The sequence below is a fragment of the Trifolium pratense genome, linkage group LG7 (assembly GCF_020283565.1).
Source record: "Trifolium pratense cultivar HEN17-A07 linkage group LG7, ARS_RC_1.1, whole genome shotgun sequence".
NCBI classification, from domain to species: domain Eukaryota; kingdom Viridiplantae; phylum Streptophyta; class Magnoliopsida; order Fabales; family Fabaceae; genus Trifolium; species Trifolium pratense.
In genome coordinates, this window is record NC_060065.1 from 56,703,865 (window position 1) to 56,724,387 (window position 20,523).

At 33.0% G+C, this 20,523-nt stretch overlaps 2 protein-coding genes across 3 annotated transcripts; one reads left to right on the plus strand and one right to left on the minus strand.

The window, feature by feature from the left end:
• Window positions 1-5,171: 5,171 nt before the first annotated feature.
• Window positions 5,172-7,910, minus strand: LOC123899123 (clavaminate synthase-like protein At3g21360). The gene is made up of 2 exons (XM_045950191.1): window positions 7,219-7,910; window positions 5,172-5,933 (listed from the first exon to the last, which is right to left on the minus strand). Exons 1-2 carry the CDS (start codon window positions 7,839-7,841, stop codon window positions 5,573-5,575), a joined length of 984 nt encoding a protein of 327 aa, XP_045806147.1. The 5' UTR covers window positions 7,842-7,910; the 3' UTR covers window positions 5,172-5,572.
• A 1,183-nt stretch (window positions 7,911-9,093) lies between these two features.
• Window positions 9,094-19,857, plus strand: LOC123895260 (MMS19 nucleotide excision repair protein homolog). Of its 2 annotated transcripts, XM_045945515.1 has the most exons (21): window positions 9,109-9,188; window positions 9,221-9,306; window positions 9,391-9,453; window positions 9,583-9,637; window positions 10,020-10,117; window positions 10,662-10,820; window positions 11,159-11,218; window positions 12,016-12,204; window positions 12,469-12,522; window positions 13,801-13,887; window positions 14,009-14,702; window positions 15,412-15,791; window positions 15,975-16,048; window positions 16,259-16,364; window positions 16,870-17,741; window positions 17,938-18,013; window positions 18,121-18,232; window positions 18,630-18,706; window positions 19,089-19,169; window positions 19,347-19,426; window positions 19,525-19,857. In XM_045945515.1, exons 2-21 carry the CDS (start codon window positions 9,235-9,237, stop codon window positions 19,559-19,561), a joined length of 3,426 nt encoding a protein of 1,141 aa, XP_045801471.1. In that variant the 5' UTR covers window positions 9,109-9,188; window positions 9,221-9,234; the 3' UTR covers window positions 19,562-19,857. The 2 variants fall into 2 exon arrangements, with proteins under 2 accessions (XP_045801473.1, XP_045801471.1); XM_045945517.1 differs by having other exon boundaries at window positions 9,094-9,306; window positions 15,412-15,785.
• The last annotated feature ends 666 nt before the right edge of the window (window positions 19,858-20,523 follow it).

Below are 20,523 nucleotides of genomic sequence, written 5' to 3' on the forward strand. Positions count from 1 at the left end.
AGAGAGAATTGAGAGACCACGTATAGGTTATTTTCTCCCACGTTTTTTAATATCAAGATTTCTCTCTCACATATACTTGCCACAAAAGATGCTTCCAACAAATCCATTTGCAAACCATTTTGATGCATATCCTTAACTTCATTTGTGGCATGATCCCACTCCAACCCTACCCATTTTCTTTTTTTAGAGTAATCAGTCAATTTAGTCCCTAAACTATCACTCTCTCACCAATTTAGTCCCTAAACTATTAAAACCAACTAAAAGGTCCCTAAACTATATTCACATCCTTCAATTTAGTCCCTAAACTATTAAAACCAACTAAAAGGTCCCTAAACTATATTCACATCCTTCAATTTAGTTCCTCGGTTAACTTTTCCGTTAAGTGACTGTTAGTAGTCCCTAAACTATAAAAAATACTTCAATTTAGTCCCTAAACTATCTTAAAAAACAACAAAATAGTAACAACACTGCTAAATCATTACTGCTAAATCAAATAACTGTTAAAACAAATAGTCTCTAAACAAATAGTCTTTATTTTCGACATCAACTACAGCATATGCAATGACAAAAATGTGGTTGTTTGCATCTCCGCCGACAGCAGTCAACAATTGTCCTCCAAAATAACCCTTTAAAAAACAACCATCCAATCCAATCATAGGTCTGCAGCCTTCCTTGAACCCTCTTTTACTAGCATCAAAACATATATACAATCGGTGAAATATTGGCGGCCCTTCTTGTTGTGGTATAGTGCTCATTTTCACTGTTGAACCTGGATTCTGGGATAATAACTCATGGCAATAGTCTCATAGCTTAGCATACTGATCAATTTCAGATCCCTCGACATTTTGTTTTGCTTGTTTAAGTGATCTATAAATCATACTATCCTCCAAATGTAGATTATAATCCTCTTTCATCAAGTAATAAGCCTCACTATGGCTAAGAGACGGCTGTTGTCTCAATCTCAATTCCAACTTCTCAATAACCCACTTTCTATCGGCCTGACTATTCGTGAATGTTCCTGGGCATGAGTGAGTTGTATTTTCAAAAGTCTTGATTTGAAAGCTATTTGTTATACTACTACGCGAACAAAGTATCTCCCATTTGCAATGCTCAAACACACATTTTGCTCTTGCTCTTACCTTGTCATTCTTTATCCATTTGATTTGTCTTCCAATATGGATGGTATAGTCTTTCACAGCTTTTTTAAATTCAGCCAAAGTTGCAAACTCCATCTCTATAGCCAACCTAACTTCCCCAAATTGAGCTTCAGCATTGAATTGTGGATATATAACTCTCACTGATTCATTCTCTTCATCAGATGAACTAATAGGCCCTCTAAGTTCTTCTGAGTGATAAGAGAACCTTCCTCCATCACTTGTATCATCATCACTTTCAGCCATCTAATATAATATAATGTATAGTATTAACAAGGAGCACATATTGAGAAAACATTGAGGAGACAAAACAAGGACCACAATAGGACCACTATAGAGAGGCAATTGCATAAAAAAGAAACAAATTAGGACCACTATAATACTTAAACAAATTAGGACCACAAAGCAACATAAACAATAATATAGATGGTAATAATATAAGAGATACAAAAGCTTCAAAATAGCAGCAACATGAATACGCCAAAAAGGAAGCAACAACAACATGGTTCACGCTAAAACAAATTTGGTTCAAGCTAAAACAACATGGTTCATTGCACTAAAAAACACAAATTTCATTCCTGAAAATTAATAAGTGAGAATAAACCCTTACAAATTTATAAAAGTTAGAACGAAAAACAGTGAAAAATGTACCTTAAAACAACGACGACAACCGGAATTGGAGCGTATAGGTGGCTCTAGGGTTTTCAGATTGAGATGATTTGAGAGAGTTGGTCGAGAAGAGAGATATAAGAGTAAAAGTAGCTTTTGGATTTTAGGGTTTTAAAGAACAGTTAAAGGAAAATATAACGGAGGACTAAATTGATGGATGGAAAATAGTTTAGGGACTAAATTGAAGGATGTGAATATAGTTTAGGGACCTTTTAATTGGTTTTAATAGTTTAGGGACTAAGTTGGTGAGAGAGTGATAGTTTAGGGACTAAATTGACTGATTACTCCTTTTTTTAGTTGGTCGGAAGATCAAGACTAATCCGATATTTAAGTTACATTTTTTTTGGTGTCATATTTAAGTTACATTTAAAGACAAAGAGTTGATGATTGCTCGGGTATATATTAATTCTTCTGGACTAAGTCAAGACTCATTCGCAAATTGAACTAGAACACCAAATTAGACGAAGTTGCACATACCATATAATGGACACACCCTAAAGATGCACCAAATTTTGTCCACCAAGGTACACACATACATATTGAATTCCACGCTTAAGGCTATCCGCCTACACATGTCTCCAAGGATAGATGTACAAAGAAAAAAGGTTATAGTTTCTCGAAACCCTAATTATATGTCTATAAAAATCTAACTCATAGTCTATATCATATATGCAATATCTAAACCTTAATACCTCTCACATTAAGAATCAATGACTCAATTCAACCTTACTAGTCAAATTTCGCATATGTAAAGAATCACTAAGTAAAAATCAAACCAATGAAATTGAATATAATAGAAGTGGCTAGACTCGATCAATATAGAGAACTAGTATATTAAATTTTCATTTGAGTGAAATATATATTTTTATTTAATGTATGATGTCCCAAATAGGATTAACACCAATAAAGAGAATCAATGCAAAATTAACAACAAAAATTTCAAATTCTTAACCATACTTCTAGCTTAAGAAATTCTATTATATCTACCAACTATTTTTTGTTTTTTTTTTGTTTTAACTCTCCCGAATTTTCATTCCTTTTGTTGTATTTATTATTATTACATGAACATTATATATTTTTAAATAAAAGAAAGACTATATTATGTTAGCCATCATTGATAAGATGACTCCACAATTGGGGTAGCTAATTTTTCCTTCTCCGATTCATTCCCATATCCCCTTTTATTGGGCTTTTTTAAAAATAAAAATAAATTCCCTTTCATAGTTTTATTCTTCGTTTCATTCATTGCCCCCATCAACTTGTCTTTTTGATAGTTCTTTGTGTAGTGACCTTTTTTGTTTTCTATATGTGAAATGAATGATTGACTCATGCGCCGCTATAGTACTCCTAGTCCTACCAAAAATGTGTCTAGTTTGTAAATATGATAAGGAATGGAATCCACTTTTGCACAATATTGGAGTATATAGAGTTAGTGTCTTTAATTGTTCCTTAGAAGAAAAATAGGGTTAAACTGTTCAGGTGCAATAAAAGATGTTCACAATTCACTTTCTTTTTTCTTAGTCATTTTTTCCCCAACAGGGTACTTGGCTCACTGAACCGTCTAATTTAGTTCGGAGGTCAGTTCTGACACCATCTGACAGCAGTTGAGGGGTATCGAACTGTGGTTTTTTCTATCAAGTACAACGCCAATCACCACTGAACTAACTACAACGATTGATTTTTTCTTATTAATTTAGTGATTATAATTTTATCCTTTAAAATAAATAAGCAATGCTCATAAATATTATGATGTCTCTATCAACCGAGCAATGTTCGAAGGAACGTTCTCTATTCATGTTTGAATATTAATGCTAATCCCGGAGGCACTATTTAGCATTTGCCAAATAATAAATATAAAGGCACCGACTGTACTATAAGTTGGAAGTTGGGCATGTGAGGCCTAAGAACCACTGCACTGAGGTCATGCTTTGGGTGGGGGGGAGAGGAAATTAGTCCAATAGAGTATGATGGAGTGCAAGATTTGTGGACAGTGCAGTTAATTTGTGAACATGTTGCGTGAGCCAGGTTAAAGTTACTTCCAAATTAATGACTACTTATATTATATTAAGATTTACTATTATTGTACACAATCTGTTTTATGGATTGAGAAAATTAACTCAACTTACAAATTTTATAAAGAAAATTTAGAAAGGACACTTATCAAATGAATCTAATCTAAAAGTTTATTCATGGAATCATCTATATTGATTAGATCAGATCGACCAACTTGTTACTATTAGACTGCAAATACCAAGTCTAACCGGACCATTACTATTAGCCATGCAAACCCAATCATCTCCTTGTAATACTTTTACCAAAATAAATATAAAGCAAGTCCCGTGAGTTTAGCTCAGTTGGCAAAGGCATTGTATTATATATGCAGGGATCGAGGTTCGAACACCAGTCATCTCACTTATCCACTTTAAGGATGAAGTTTCTAGCCAAAACAAATATAAAACGAATGAAAGTTTTATATGTTGTGTTTTGTATAAGCATCAATACTTATGCCTCCGAATGATTGTGAAGATATATTATGCACCACTATAATATATATGGAGCATCATAAAAATGCTAAAGTTATTCTTATTTGAGGGCAAATCGGGATAGGTAAGCAAATCTAAAAAGGGCTAAGATGCAAGAAAATCATGTCAATGATAAATGTTGAAAATTATAGTTGGTCAATCAGGCAAAAGAGAGGTTGACACTTGACACTTAAGTTTATCCATTTTGATCCAAGTTGCAAAAGTTTTAGGATGGATATATATATATATATATATATATATATATATGTAAGTAGACAAATAATTATGTACAAATATAGCACTTCATTTATAAAAAAATTCTCCCATAAAACGACAAAGATGAAAGATCACGTTGATCCTATTATGATGGATTTGTATCCCCATGATTATTGTGTATAAGTAAGTTAACCTCTCTATTTTAATATTGTTAGTGTGAGAAAAATTAATAACCAAGAAGGATCATAGACATGTAGTAATGGAATTGATGGGGGGTCGATAACAATTATTTTAAACTATGTTCAATTGCAATTCAATTTGTTGGTGAATATTTCTGTTGCTGAGGAAGGATTTTGCTGCCATGATTCTTATAGATATGTACTAACTTGTAATCTGACAATTATCTTAACATTTCTACATATGTTAGTATTCTTTGATTACTTTGCATTTTTTTCGTTCTACCTATCCTTGGAGCTTCATGGCCAGTTCTGACAACAAGGATGTTTTTTTTCTTAATGAAGATCAAACATAAGACCTCATACATACTAACCAAACCCTCATCACTAGACCAAATTTAGTGGCTTGTTCTGACAAGGATGTGATTACCACATTTTACTCAGAAATGTTTGCTTTGTTCTATATTAAAAATTACACTTCACCTTTCAGGTACTTCATGCAACCAAATGCTTTGCTAGATTATCTTCAGATGATCATGTATACAGAAGAAAAGTTCGGAATAGCCTTTCTTGTTCGGTATAAAATTCTACAGTATAGAATCTCCAAAAAGAAATAATGGATATTGTAGACATATAGTCACTAAGGAGCTAACAATTTCTCTTAGGTTGGACCAACTGCATGAGCATGGTGGTATTTTATACATATCTACGCAACAAATAGGGTATATATCTTGTTATTTCTGTAAAACTACAAATACAATACAGCTAAGAATTTTAGGCAGCTGAAATCTAGAACAACCCTTATTCCTGTGCAAGCTAGGAAGGAATTGGTAATTTACTTGACAAGGGAAGCCAACACCCTTCGAGGAGGATCAAAGGGTCTTCGAGAATGAAGAACAGCCCAATTATCAAGCAACATAACATCCCCTTTATGCCAAGGAATTGCAACAGATTCCTCCTCAAGTATATTAAGACAATCATACACTACATCAGCAGGTAAAGGGCTACCATCCCCAAATGTCACAGCCTTAACAGGATCATTTCTTTCATCTTTCCAACCAGTATAAGCGGCCACCATGCTATTGAACCAAATCTTGCGCTTTCTTACCTCATCATACTTCACTGCAGGAATTGGTCCCATTACTGTTTTCACTCCATCTTCCAACCACTCCAATGTCATACCAAGTTCACCAGCCCTGCAAATATTCACAATCAAAGTTCTTTTAAATAAGTACACAACTATAATTTGGGCAGCGACATCATAGTTTTAATTGACCACAACAAAAGCAGTATTTTGGGCTGTGAAATCACAGTTTTTAGTATCTATTTGACCGCAACATAAGCTGTATTTGATACTGATTACAATTGCAAACATAATCCAAAACCTTGTTCATAACATCAATATAAAAGCAGTTTTTTCCCCCACAAAGTAACTCTTTTGACCTAAGCAAAGGGATTTTAAAAAGGAGGTCCAAAGTTTAGACCCTGAAAACTTGAACAGGGACGATTTGGAATGGTTTATATGAGTTTATCTACTAGCATAAGTACTAAGTACTTGTGATACTTTGGCCCTGTACAAATGCTTATCATGATAAATGCTTATATATAAGCTCACAAAAGCTATTTCTATAACAAAAGATAAACTAAAATAATTTATTTTTTGTATATACCATAAACTAATTTCATAAATTCTGCCATACATACTCACAAAACTTATGTTATTAAATAAAGTCAAATAAGTCAATCCAAACATATGACCTTTGAGGGAGTTTATAGGAACAATTCATGACATGCCTATAAGTTGTTTTCAACTTATTTTCATAAGTTCTCTGGCATAAACAATCTAACTTCATTTATTCTTTTGTTGTAGAAATAACTTATAAGCACTAATACCAATACGAAAGAAGCTTAATTATAGTCTTAGGGCCCGTTTGGATTAGCTTATTTTTGAGCTTATGCAAACAACTTATGCAGTATAAACGGGGATACAATGAGTACTTAATTAATCTATAATCTATTTATCCAAACAGACCATAATTACTAACTTAGCACTAATTTTTTTTTTTCTATAAACTAAAAAATGTATATTGAATTGAATATAAACTAAATTTTTTTTCTATAAAATAAAATCATTTTTGTATATACCATACACTATTTTCATAAATTCTCCCATATACTCACAAAACTTATGTCATTAAATAAAGTCAAATAAGTCAATCAAAACATGACCTTTGAGAGAGTTTATAGGAACAATTCATGACATGTCTATAAGTTGTTTTCAGCTTATAAAGGTATAAACAACCTAACTTAATCTTTTCTTTTGTTAAAGAAATAACTTAAACTTATACATAAGCAAGCACTAATCCGAAAGCAGCTTATACTATTAGTATTTGATTAATCTATGGCATATTTATCCAAATATGCCATAATCACTGGCTTAGCACTAACATTTTTTCTATAAACTAAAAAATTGTATATAACCTTTGTTGAGCAACTTTCTTATCATCAGTCAAGAACGTTGATTTCCATCCTCTACCAATCGGAGAATTAGGATTATCATCTTCACCCAAAACCCTAACATACAACAAACCATCCTTCTCAAGCTTCTCAACAAACTCAGGATACCGTTCCTTCATCCTATCATAAACAACATGACTAAGAACAATCGGAGTTTCACCACCACTAGCAGGCTCAACTTCACAGAAAAAGAACAATTTAGAAGGAAATTGAGGGACCTGAGCCATTTCATGATGAAAAGGGATTTTCTGATCCGGCGGAGATTCGTTGGCGGTGAAAACACGTCCGATGACTTTAGTCCGCGGTGCTGCACCGCCGACGTAAGGAAGTTCGTCGTAACCGAAAGCTTCGACGACGTCGTTGAAGTGAGATGCGGTTCGGAGTGGGAGGTTTTTGAGGATGATTGCGCCGGATTGGTTAAGGAGGGATTGGAGATAGGGTTTTTGGGTTTTGATTGTGTGTGTTGCGTTTAGAGGGAGTGTATGAGAAGAAGAAGAAGGAGATACTACTGCAGGGAAACGAAGTCCGTTTGGGAGAAGTTTCTGTTCGGGGATTTGGATTTCTATGAATGCGTTTTCGGTTGACATTTTTGAAGATGTTGAATTTGGTGAAAACTAGTACAAAGTTTGTATTGTATTGTACTGTGTTGCCGAAAACAGGTGGGCTTTTGTCGGATAAAACTCTTAAGAATAGTTGCCATCCATTTGGGTCCCACAAGACTCGAGGTATTACTCTTTTCTTTGCGATTGCGCGTAGAGGATATCCGGTTTTAAACTAAAAAATATGTCTAGTATGACCAAAAAATTGTGGTGACTTTTAATGTGCAGTCAATGTGTAGATATTCATAAGTCTTAACTCAATTGATAAAATATCGAAATTGTTTGAACTCGAAATCTCTTTACGTGTGTGAATTTAGTGTATTTACAATTTCGTATACATAGACCCCAAAAATAAAAAAATATGCAAAGTAATATTGAAAACATAGAAGAAGATAATCTATTAGATTGCATGCTAATAATAAGCAAAGAAATATTAAAAACTAAATATAAAAATTGCATAATATTCTATTAAAATTTAAAACAGAGCAAATCAAACCAAACAAATATTATATTGAACCTATTTGAATTGACTTATTTTTGAACTTAATCAAAACATGTTATCTATACCTATACTAGCGGGCCAGACAGGTGCCGAACGCGCCGGTCTCGCCCGCTAGTTATTATAAAGGCAAAATTACACCGCATGTCCTTTATCTTATTTTTTTGTAACACTTTGGTCCTTTATATTTTTTATGTAACACTTTGGTCCTTTATCTTTTTTTTATAACACTATGGTCCTTTATTATTTTTTATTTGTAACATTTAGGTCCTATATTTTTTATAAATAAATAAGATAAGGACCAAAGTGTTATAAAAAAAAGGACTAAAGTGTTACAAATAAAAAAAATAAAGGACAAAAATATTACAAATAAAAGGTAAAGGACTAAAATGTTACAAAAAAAAAGATAAAGAACCAAAATATTACAAAAAAAATAAGATAAAGGACCTGCAGTGTAATTTTGCCTATTATAAATTTTACAAGTTAGTTTACGAAAAAACAACTTATAAAAATATAATTTTTGTTAATAAAAACTTATGAATTAACATAAAAGTTTATTTATTTGCATAATCTATTTTCATAAACTAAAAAATAAGCGAAATCTAAACAAACATTTTTTTTTTGATAAGCTCTAAACAAACAATTTGATTTGGTTTAATTTCATGTATATTACTTCTAAGTTTTTACTCTTTCCATGCTCATTCTCTCCTTCTATTTTCTTTACTTTATATTCTTTCCTTTCACTTTCTTTCTGAACCCAAACAAACACAGTCTCTACACAAGTAATTGCGAATATCCTTAAACCCTAAAATACTGCACTCTCTCTTCTCCCTCTAACTATAATTTCTAAAACCTTCAATTCCCTTTCAATCATCATCATCGATGGCGGAAACCACTCAATTGACTCGTCACATTGAATCATACGTTGACTCATCTTCCACTCCAACTCACCAGGTTCACTCCCATCCTCAATTCATCCATCAATACTTTTCAATTTCAAAATCATTATTCTCTGCTAATTATTCTTATGCATTGCAGGTTGCAAGCTTGGACGCAATTGGAGTGTTGATAAAGACCAATGCTTTAACTCTAGAAGCACTTGTATGTGTTTCAATTTTTTGAGCAAAAAACAAAATTTGATTTTTATTTTTTATATATTCATTCATGGTTACTTAATTTGTGTTTTTTTAATTGACTTTGAGTTTTTTTTTTTTCTGTTTCAAAATTTAGGTTAGAGAGTTGGATATGTATTTGACTTCGACAGATGCAGTTATTCGATCAAGAGGTTTGTTTTGCTTATTTTTCAAACTTTTATTGCACATAGCATTCTCTGTTAGATCATGAATGATGGAGCAAAACAAAAATTGTGGTGAATTAGCTACATATCCGTAGGTCGTTACTTTACTCGAACTCCATCACACAACCGGTGTGACATTCGATGTAATTATCTTTAGCCTGATTTGTATGCTAATATTTTGTACTACTAGTTAACAATTTACATGTAGTTGTGTGCTTGTGCAGCACACTATCTATTTATGCATACACATAGCATATGGATACCATTCACATGCCTATTTGTGTATGGATATAAATATAAATTTTATAGCATGTATTTTGCTTTGGATTATGTTCTTATTAGTGAATGTCTACTTGAAAAACTTCTTCAGGAATTCTTCTTCTGGCAGAGGTGCTTACTCGTATTCAATCAAAACCTCTGAACGGTGAAACTATACATAGCTTGGTTGGGTTCTTTAAGGAAAAAATGGTCAGTATAAATATTTGTTCTGCTTCTAAGTTATTGTTTGGAGATTTTTTCAAATTTTTGTTCTAGTTTGTTTCTGTTGATGGCTTTCTTATTCCCTCTGGATGGATATTCTCACAAATCATAATTTCCTTTTCCATCAAATTTTCAAAATCCATGTCAAGAGATTTCATTCATGTTCCAAAGTTTGACTGGGTTGAGATTGAGTTGAATTCATTGTGGAGATGAAGATATTATAGTTACTACGACCCTTCCGTAGTCCATACACATAACATATTGCGTTGTGTGCCGTGATACTCAATCCTAAATATATTCCATTTATCAGTTTGAATAAAATACGGCATCTCTAAATCTGGTAGTTTTATTCATTGTATGAAGTTTTGATATTTTATGAAAATCTGGTGCTTGAACCTTCAACATTGCTGATTAAACTGGATTGTGAACTGTTGTTCATTTTGAATTCACCAAGTGTTGTGATTGATGATCTACAACCACTTTAATGATGCATAATATTCCCATGATATTTTCTAATATTATTTATAATCAGGTAGATTGGAAAGCAGTACGAGGTGCAATTCTGGGTTGCTTGGCACTGATAAGGAGGAAAAGTGGTGTGGGTATGGTAACGGGTAGTGATGCCAAAGCCATTGCTCGATCTTTTTTACAAAACTTGCAAGTTCAATCTTTAGGACAGTATGACAGGAAGGTAAAATTTTTTTGTTGCCAAAAAGCGACAAGATTTTTATACTTCTGCTGTAAAGTAGAATTGTCTCAAATTTGAAAACTGATCGGTTCTTCTTGGTAAATGTTTTTATACAGTTTAATGTTCTTAATTAATCAGTCTGAAAACTGATTGGTTCTTCTTGGTAAATGTTTTTATACAGTTTTATTTATTTTTAAATAGAAAATGTTAGTTGTTATCTTTATTAGTGGGGGAGTTGAACCCATGATGCAGTTATTATGTAATTAATCCCCCCTTTTGACTTCATATAATCTATATTCGTCAAACATCTCACATTTAATTCCTCTGTTTTAATACTGCAGATATGCTTTGAACTGCTTGATTACCTGCTAGAACATTATGCCGATACAGTTGCTTCATTGGTAGTCCTTTCTTTCCTAAACGTCTATTACACCAATGAATAAAGAAAAATGAAAATGAATTTCTTGAATATACTATTATAACTGATGATATTAATTGTTTCTTTTAACATATAAGTACCATTGCATTAGGCTTCCACTTCCCCGTATATACAATTTATTACCAATCAGTTTGTCAGTATGGCTTTAACTAAAGACAACATAATTATGATTATGAAGAAAATATAGGTTGGCCTAGTCATAACACAGCCTGTTGATTTGTGCTGTGGCATCTCAGTTTGTCGCATGAATATATGATTATTATATACTACCATCTACATTATCTATGTTGATGGAATTTTGTTAAGTATTTGAAAATAAAAGTGTATCTTTCCACTTTTGCATAGAGACATATGGATTTACTCAGTCTAATGTTCAATATACTATTAAATATTGCTATGGATATGACACAAAAATATACGGGTTTATAAAGTAGAGACAATCCTCACCTTACAATTAAAACACAAATATATCGGTCAATGTATGACTTACAATTGGTAAGGTGTGTTTTATGAAGCTTGTTTGTATTCATAATTGTTAAGAAGTCCCACATCGGAGGTGAGATGACCTGTATATGGGTTTATAAAGTAGAGACAATCCTCACCTTTCAAGCCGGTTTTGTAGGGTTGAGTTAGGCTCAACTCCCAATTCTAAGAATAATTATACTTTATTTAAAGTTTGCTGCTTACTGATCTCTGACACTGTGTGCTCATTTATTTTTTGGTAATATCGTAACACATTTGTTCTTGACTCTCTTGTAGGAGGAGGATCTTATTTTTGGAACTTGTGAAGCCATAGACACAGAAAAGGATCCAGAATGTTTAATGGTTGCGTTTCATATTGTTGATTCTTTGGCACGACTATATCCTGATCCATCTGGTCCACTTGCAAGCTTTGCTAGAGATCTTTTTGATATTTTAGCACCTTATTTTCCTATTCACTTTACACATGTAAGCTTAACCTTTCACATATATTTTTCCATTGAACATCTTCCATTTGTGCGTTCTGATTGCTATACACCACTTAGCCAGTGACTATATATGATCCACACACTAACAACTTGGTTTGTATAAATGCATCTACCTGTTTTTCACCTATGTGGCTGTGTTATTATCTGTTGAGTACTGATGCTGGAAGACTCTTGAAGATGGAGATTTTCTCTGAAAGTATCCATTCTGACTGTTATTTATTTGCAATCTTTGTTTCTTTACCAGCCAACCAGCGGGGACACTCATGTGCAAAGAGATGACCTGTCAAGGACTCTGATGGTACGTGGAACTTTTGTCCAGACTTTGTGGTGCTTATTTTCATTGTATTTTTTTTCTTTCTTTTTTATAATTAGTGATTCAGTCATTGATGAGAACCTCTGAACTTTTGAATCATGTTATTCAATTTTCATTTTGACTCTTAATTTTAAAATTGTCCTTTCTCTAAAATTTATGTGTTTTATGCTAAGAGTCCATGATATAAAATTGAAGGTTATAGAAGAGCAGTTTTGTGGTTTCTTTGCTCTTCCTTTCTTTTTGAACATACATAGAGAGTAGTTAGCTGAAAACCTCACAAAGTTCTGGAGATAGACAGAAATTGATGGGATTCAAGTTCAATGTTTTTTTAAGAGATTTGTCATTGATTACCAAAATCCCCATAGTTATATTGCTTTCTTGAGGATAGATTTTAATATGTTGATCTTTGTTCCTTCTTTCTCATTTTAAGCGATTTTCCCTGATGAGTTTCATATCCTGTAATGCACTTTTCTCTGTTTTTGGGGAAGATAGAGAGGGGATAATCAAGCAATACTGAGACTGAGCAATGCTCTCTGTATCATCTGGAAATGTCCAGTACCACTAATAAGCCAAGCCTTTTATAGTTATACCTAGGTTTTTAAATTTAGAAGTGATGCATAGTGTAAGTTAGCAGCTGCTACACTTGTTTCATACAGTGTAGTTAGTGAGTACTCTGGGAATTTTAAATATCAGTAGAGTAGCCATGGGTGTTTCTTTGATTGAAATGTACATTGAAGAGTAGCCATGGGTGTTTCTTTTATTAAAATGTACATTGAGTTAGAAGCAACCGTACAATCAATAGTTAGTCAGCTTTTGAGCATATAGCAACTTAAACTTGTGAATTGCTTGTAACTTGTTACTCTGAATTGGCGTTTGGATTTATTAGTAGCCTTTTGGTTCACTTAGATTTATGAGTGACGTGTATATTAAATAGAGGTTCTTGTGTTGAATAAATATGTTGCTTATTGTTGCCTTGTTTAGGCTGATCCGGTGTCCTCCTATTCTGTTTCCCTTACTTAATAAAGGAAGAAAATGCAAATATTAATATACATGTGAGTTGTATGTATATGTGTGCATATGATTCATTTCATGCAATTCGGTCTTACTATCATAGTATCATCTAGAAATGGAAGAGCACATTCGATATATCTCAAATGCAATTGAGTTCTAATACAATATTGTATATTTTATATATAAAAAATTGCAAGTTTATGTTATTCCAGTTGTGTTTTATAATGAGCTAATCATTTTAATTTTCTGCAGTCTGCATTCTCTTCTACACCTCTTTTTGAGCCATTTGCAATTCCTCTGCTTCTTGAGAAACTTTCTTCTTCACTACAGTCAGCAAAGGTTGGTGTTACTATAGTATGATATTTCATTCTAAATGTAAATGTGCAATTACCATCATACTTTTTTTTTTTAATACTTAACCATTTATAGTTTCCCGTGTGTTGGGTTTCTGTGCATTCAGATTGATTCCTTAAAATATCTTCGAGTGTGCTCCTCCAAATATGGTGCAGAGAGAATCGCAAAATATGCTGGGGCTATTTGGTCTGCATTGAAAGACACCTTATATACTTATTTAGGGGAGCCAGCTTTTTCTTCTACCCTAGCATCCATAGATGGTATTGACTTTCCAAAGGATGAAATTGTAATTGAAGCTCTGTCCCTACTTCAACAGCTTGTGGTGCAAAATAGCGGTCAATTAGTTACCTTGATAATTGATGATGAGGATGTGAACTTTATAATCAACACCATTGCCTCTTATGAGATGTACGACACGATTTCTGTGCAAGAAAAGAAGAAACTACATGCTATTGGTCGCATTCTCTATATTACTGCCAAGACGTCCATTCCTTCCTGCAATGCTTTGTTTCAAAGTCTTTTCTTAAGAATGATGGATAATTTGGGATTTTCTGTTAGTAACGTTGATGGCTTGCAAAGTGGTGGTATTTTTGACTCACAACGTGTTAAGTTCGGATTCCTTTATATCTGCATAGAACTACTCGCAGGATGCAGGGAATTAGTTATTTTATCTGAGGAAAAGCAGGGGACATATTGCACCATACTTCATAGTTTCTCAAATGTGTTATTTAATGCCTTTGGTTCAGTCTTAGCTGTAAGTGCTGACAGGTGCCCCTTTGATCCTGATATATACATTGGAGGTGATTACTCTTTTTTGATTTAGTTTAAAATTTTCATCCAAATACACCGTGTGTTTCTTTTTGAGAATCTTAATTGTATTTTGGTAAGTGGTAGTGGTACTCTTAAATAGCTGTATTGTTAACTTGTGACATACATACTACATACTTACATTGATAAACGATGAAAACTTTCTAGTAAAAAGGGGCGAAAAGCACTTATGGGGAAAATCTGTGTGAGAGTAAATATAAAAAGGAGACAGCAGGGCAAAGTGGCTCAAAAATGCAGCAAAGGTTTTTGATAGAGCACCCCTTGACAAAATTTATAGTTTGTTATGAACCTCATTTATAGGATCATTTTGTCCCGTGATTATTATTTTATTTTTTTGGTAAACCAAGTTATCCTCTGCGCACAACTGCAAAGACTAACCCTCGAAGTAACTGAGATACATTTAAGGGGTTGACCTCTCCCAACAAATGTTTTTCCATCGCACCAGCAAGGGATCGAACCTTAGACCAAATGGTCAAGGGACCAAAGTATCTACCATTTGTGTCACATGTTGGTTTTTGTCCCGTGATTTTAAACATCAAACGTCAAAAACATTTTTTTTCTCCTATGCATTCTCTCATTTTTAACTAAATCGTCAAATCTATTTTGATTCCCTGCCTTGTGACTTTATTATTATATCTTCACATTGCTGATTTCTTTTTTGCTTTTTATGCTGATACACAGTGAAGGGCTTGCAGATTCTGGCAATGTTTCATTTAGATGTTTTTCCAATACCAAAATCAACATTTGAGAATATTTTGAAGAAATTCATGTCAATTATAATAGACGATTTCAACAAAACAGTACTATGGAATGCCACATTGAAAGCATTATTTCATATTGGCTCGTTTGTTCAAAACATCAGCGAGTCTGAGAAAGCTATGAGCTACAGGAGTTTTGTTGTAGACAAAACTATGGAACTGCTTTCTCTCCATGATATTGCTCTGCCATTTTCACTCAAAGTAGAAGCATTATCTGATATAGGCATGACTGGCATGAAAAATATGCTAACAATTCTTCAAGGGCTGGAAGGAACCATATTTGCCAATCTATCAGAGGTCTATGTATGTATATATAATAATTTCTTCTACCCTATTTGTCATGTTCAAGGCATCATGGAATATGTTATCTCACTTTTATAAAGTTCTTTAACTTATTTTGTTACTGCCTGATTTTTATCCTCTTATTATAGTCGTGTTTTTACTTATTTGAATATTATTTTAACTTTCTGGTATTTGTTCATCTAGGCCTGTAGAAATTTGACGTCTTCTGAAATTGCTGTTCAGCTTTTGGAGTGCTATTCTTGCAAGCTACTTCCATGGTATTCTTCTCTTCAAGGCTTATATGTTATTTTCACTTTGTTATGACTATATGAATTTTCTTTACTATGATATGATAATAGCTTGATATTTTGTATTAAAAATAATGGATATACTTATGGTGCTTTCTTTTCATCAACTGTTCACAATAAAACACTGTTCGCACCTGACAATTTCTGATGTATCTTATATTTGGAATTGAATCTGGGCAGGATCAATGAAAATGGAGGTGCAGAGGAGTTTGTAGTGCAATTTGCTGTGGAGATTTGGAGCCAAGCAGGAAATTCCATGGATTCTAATGCTCCATCTGAGGAAAAGGTAAATCTAAAGTGACACTTATGTATTATAATCTTCACTAATCATTTTATGAATATACTCCCTCCGTTCCTTTTTATTTGTCGTTTTAGAAAAATAATTTTGTTTCAAATTACTTGTCGTTTTGATAATTTAAGGTTATACTTTGTCTATTATACCCTCATGTAAATTCCAAATATTTAGGAGTAGTTGTTGAAACCGTAAAAGATTTAATATATATTTGGAAAACTAAAATTTTTTTTTTGGTACAAACATATTAATTTTTTTTGTACATAATATATTAAATTTATTGGAAATAGAGTGTGTGCAAAAAAAAAAAAGAAATTTATCGGTAAATTAAAATAAGGGTATAATAGGAAGATAATGTGCAAAAGTACACTTAATTTATTGTTTTTTTCCTAAAAAAAGGAACGGAGGGAGTAGTTAATATCCTGTACCTATTTTTATATAAGTGCAACTAAATAGACAATCCAAGTAGCAATGGTGATTTTTCCTGCTTGTATTGCAGGGTCTTCTTGATGCAATGATGAAAGCGATGAAAGTTTCTGTCGGGTGTTGCTCTGTAGAGAGTCAAAATGTTATAATTCAAAAAGCTTACAGTATGTTATCGACACATACCAGCTTTCAGCTTAATGATGTAGAAAGATTGCCATTAACTTTTGGAAAATATGATATTTCCCCTAGGGATGAAGGGATACTTCTATTATTTACATCAGTAATTATTGCACTTCGCCCCAAAACACACATTCCAAATATCAGAGGACTTCTGCATCTTTTTATACTTACCCTCCTTAGGGGCGTTGTTCCAGTTGCACAGGCTTTGGGTTCTATGTTCAACAAACTCATTTCAAAATCCAGTGTTGTAGAGAAGTCTGGCGAACTTACCTTGGAAGAAGCTCTTGATGTTATATTCAACACAAAAATAGTGTTTTCTTGTAATAATATGTTGCAGAGATGTAATAGATCAAGTAATGGAAGTGAAATGGCTCTTACTGATTTATGCCTCAGCATCACAAATGATAGATCGCTTCAAACCAATGCCATTTGTGGGCTCTCATGGATTGGAAAAGGTTTGCTGTTGCGTGGTCATGAAAAGATTAAAGACATCACTATGATATTTATTGAGTGCTTAATATCAGACACAAAGATTTCATTGCCTTTGATTGAAGGTTCACATGAAAATAATGAAGAGCAGAAATGGGATCCTTTGGCAAGGAAATGTGCTGCGGAAGCTTTTCACGTTCTTATGAGTGATGCTGAAGTTTGTTTGAACAAAAAATTTCATGCCACAATACGGCCTCTATATAAGCAGAGGTTTTTCTCTTCTATGATTCCCATCTTTCAGCAGTTGATCTCAAGATCTGATTCATCACTGTCCAGGTAGATATACTGTGCTCTCTCAAACAAAAACTATTTTCCCTCCGTGGCTTTTTCTATATATATAACTTTGATCGATACCTTTTTAACAATGCAACTATTACTAAATTGCCAATGAATAACAGCTATTTTGACTTGGAGTAATATATTGTCTCCCTTCGCCTCACAAATATCTAAATTGCTATTTCTACAATTTCAGATGTTTACTGTTACGAGCTTTTGCACATGTCATGTCTGACACTCCACTGATTGTTATACTGAATGAAGCTAAAAAGGTTAGTTTGAGAAATTTTAAACTATCAGTAATTACTTATATTACATTTGTTGGACTATTAATTTTGTTTTTCTATTGAATTTTTTTGTTCCCTTGTAAATTTTGCAGCTCATACCAATTCTTCTGGATTGCTTGTCTATGTTAACAAAAGATATCCAAGATAAAGATATCTTGTATGGTCTGTTGCTAGTTTTATCTGGGATGTTGACAGAGAAAAATGGTAATTACGATGGCTGTATTATTTAACTCATCTGATTTTTAAGGCTGTAGTTTGTTGTGAATTTTAAGTTCTCATACTGTGATTCTATGTATTGTTCCTTTTTATTTATTTTCAGTTTCTTTTTACATTTTCCTTGTGGGAAAGAAACTGAGTCATTAGAAGGATCAGTTTCGATGTTAATATGGGTTTTAACAATCATTTTCCTTGGTGCAATTTTTATTATTCGCAAATACTAGTGTGTTCCTTGCTGGTACACTTGATACATTATGTAGCTTCTTCTCGTGTTTCCACAAAGTATTAGCATGCTAAAACATGCCATACTAATCATGTGATCTTTGACAAGAAGAAAGGATGACCTGTAAATGCTGTCTTACATAAACTATGTTCATGCATGCAGGACAAGAAGCTGTCATTGAGAATGCACATATTATCATCAATTGTCTAATTAAGCTCGTGGACTACCCTCATAAGACGGTATCATAATTTCTTTGTATAATTTATTTACTGCTAAAACATGCAGATTTTAGTTGTTTTATATAGGAACTTCATTGCTTCTCAAACCATTTTGCCAGTTTGAATAATCTAGACATCTTTGCAATTGTGAGCTACATTAGGGCCTGCTAGACATGTTTGAACTCCTGATTATTTTTGGCTGTAACTTAAATTGTACAAAATCTTGTGTCTCAGTTAAAAGATAAGCTGCTTCAAAAGAAATTATGTTTCTCAAACATTTAGACTTCTCATCACTTTGTTGCAATCTTAATTGTTTAAATCAATCAAAATTAGTAATGATTTTGTAACCAAATAAAATAAAAATCAATGATGTTCATGGTGGATTTTTTCTTCCCTTGTGCAGCTTGTTCGGGAGACGGCTATTCAATGTCTTGTTGCATTGTCTGAGCTTCCCCATGCGCGTATTTACCCATTGAGAACACAGGTTTGTCAATATTTTAGTTGCACTCTTTCTCATACTTGATTCACTTTTCAATATGTGCTAATTGCTCAATGCTGTGAATCAACTTTTTTCATAAATATTTTTCATATTATTAACCTTTCTGGAAACATTTGAGTGCCTATTTGTTATGCTTCATAGTATCCACTTTGATTATATTAGGTTCTACGAGCACTACCAAAGTGTCTTGATGATACAAAGAGATCTGTTCGCCATGAAGCTGTCAAATGTCGGCAAGCATGGTTAGTACCTTAGTATTTTCAGGAACCTTTATGATTCTATCTTTTGCAGTTTACTGTTATGCATGCTTCTTTTACTCATTTGCACGACAATGTGACAGGGCATCAATTGCATCATCCAGGAGTATTCGTTTCTGAAGTTTAAGACCAGCTTCCTGATCCAAGCTACTGGAAATGCTTTTGAACATTGTTTTATTGGAGATTCTTTCACCCAAAGAAAATTTTCAAAGTTTTGGCATTGGTTGAGTCAATTATTGATAATATTACTTGTAAATATCTAAGGTTGTATCGTAAGTTATTTGTGGCAATTAGTTGAGTCGATTGTTACCTGATTCCAGATAATAAGATGAAATCCATTGAAATGATTTGTATGACTGGAGGTGGGGATGACTGTTGAAAAATGAGTGAAATATAGAGATAAATGTTCTGGTTTACATGTGTACTATAATTGCGTTTGAATATCACTTGTTTCGATGTAAAATCCTTTCTCGCGTTTGGATATCATCCAACTTGTTCATGTTCATCATATCATATCTTGACAGTTGCCATGACAAAGTTTAGATGAATCAAATAGTTAACCATGTAATAAGTTGCAATTACTTGTGTTTCAAATTTGAAATACTATAGAGTTAAATTTGATGCAGGGGACACCTACCTCTCCTGGTGATGGTATCATGTAAGCTATAAATTTCTGGTGATTTGCATGTTGCGGCCTCAGCATGTTTGCTTGCTTTTAGTTAATGTTCATAAGAAAATGCTTGTAGTGGGAACAATGCATTGTTATATTGACAAAATGAGAATCCTAAAAAGACCTAAGGGCTTAATATATTAGGTTATTTTAAATAGTTTCTCTTATAAATTATATTATTTTTTTAATATGTAACAAGTGTACCGTTAATAAAGTTAAATTACAAATTGTGCAAACTTTTTTCAAGAGGTCTGTTGCATATGGCTTTCATATGATTTTCAATAGGTTTTAAATTGCAGATCGCTATCACATGGTGCAACACAACATTGTTGCTGTAGTGTTTACAACGGCATCAACCCACAATTTTGTTACGATTGCAAAATACGACAAAATACCTATCACCACACCCAAC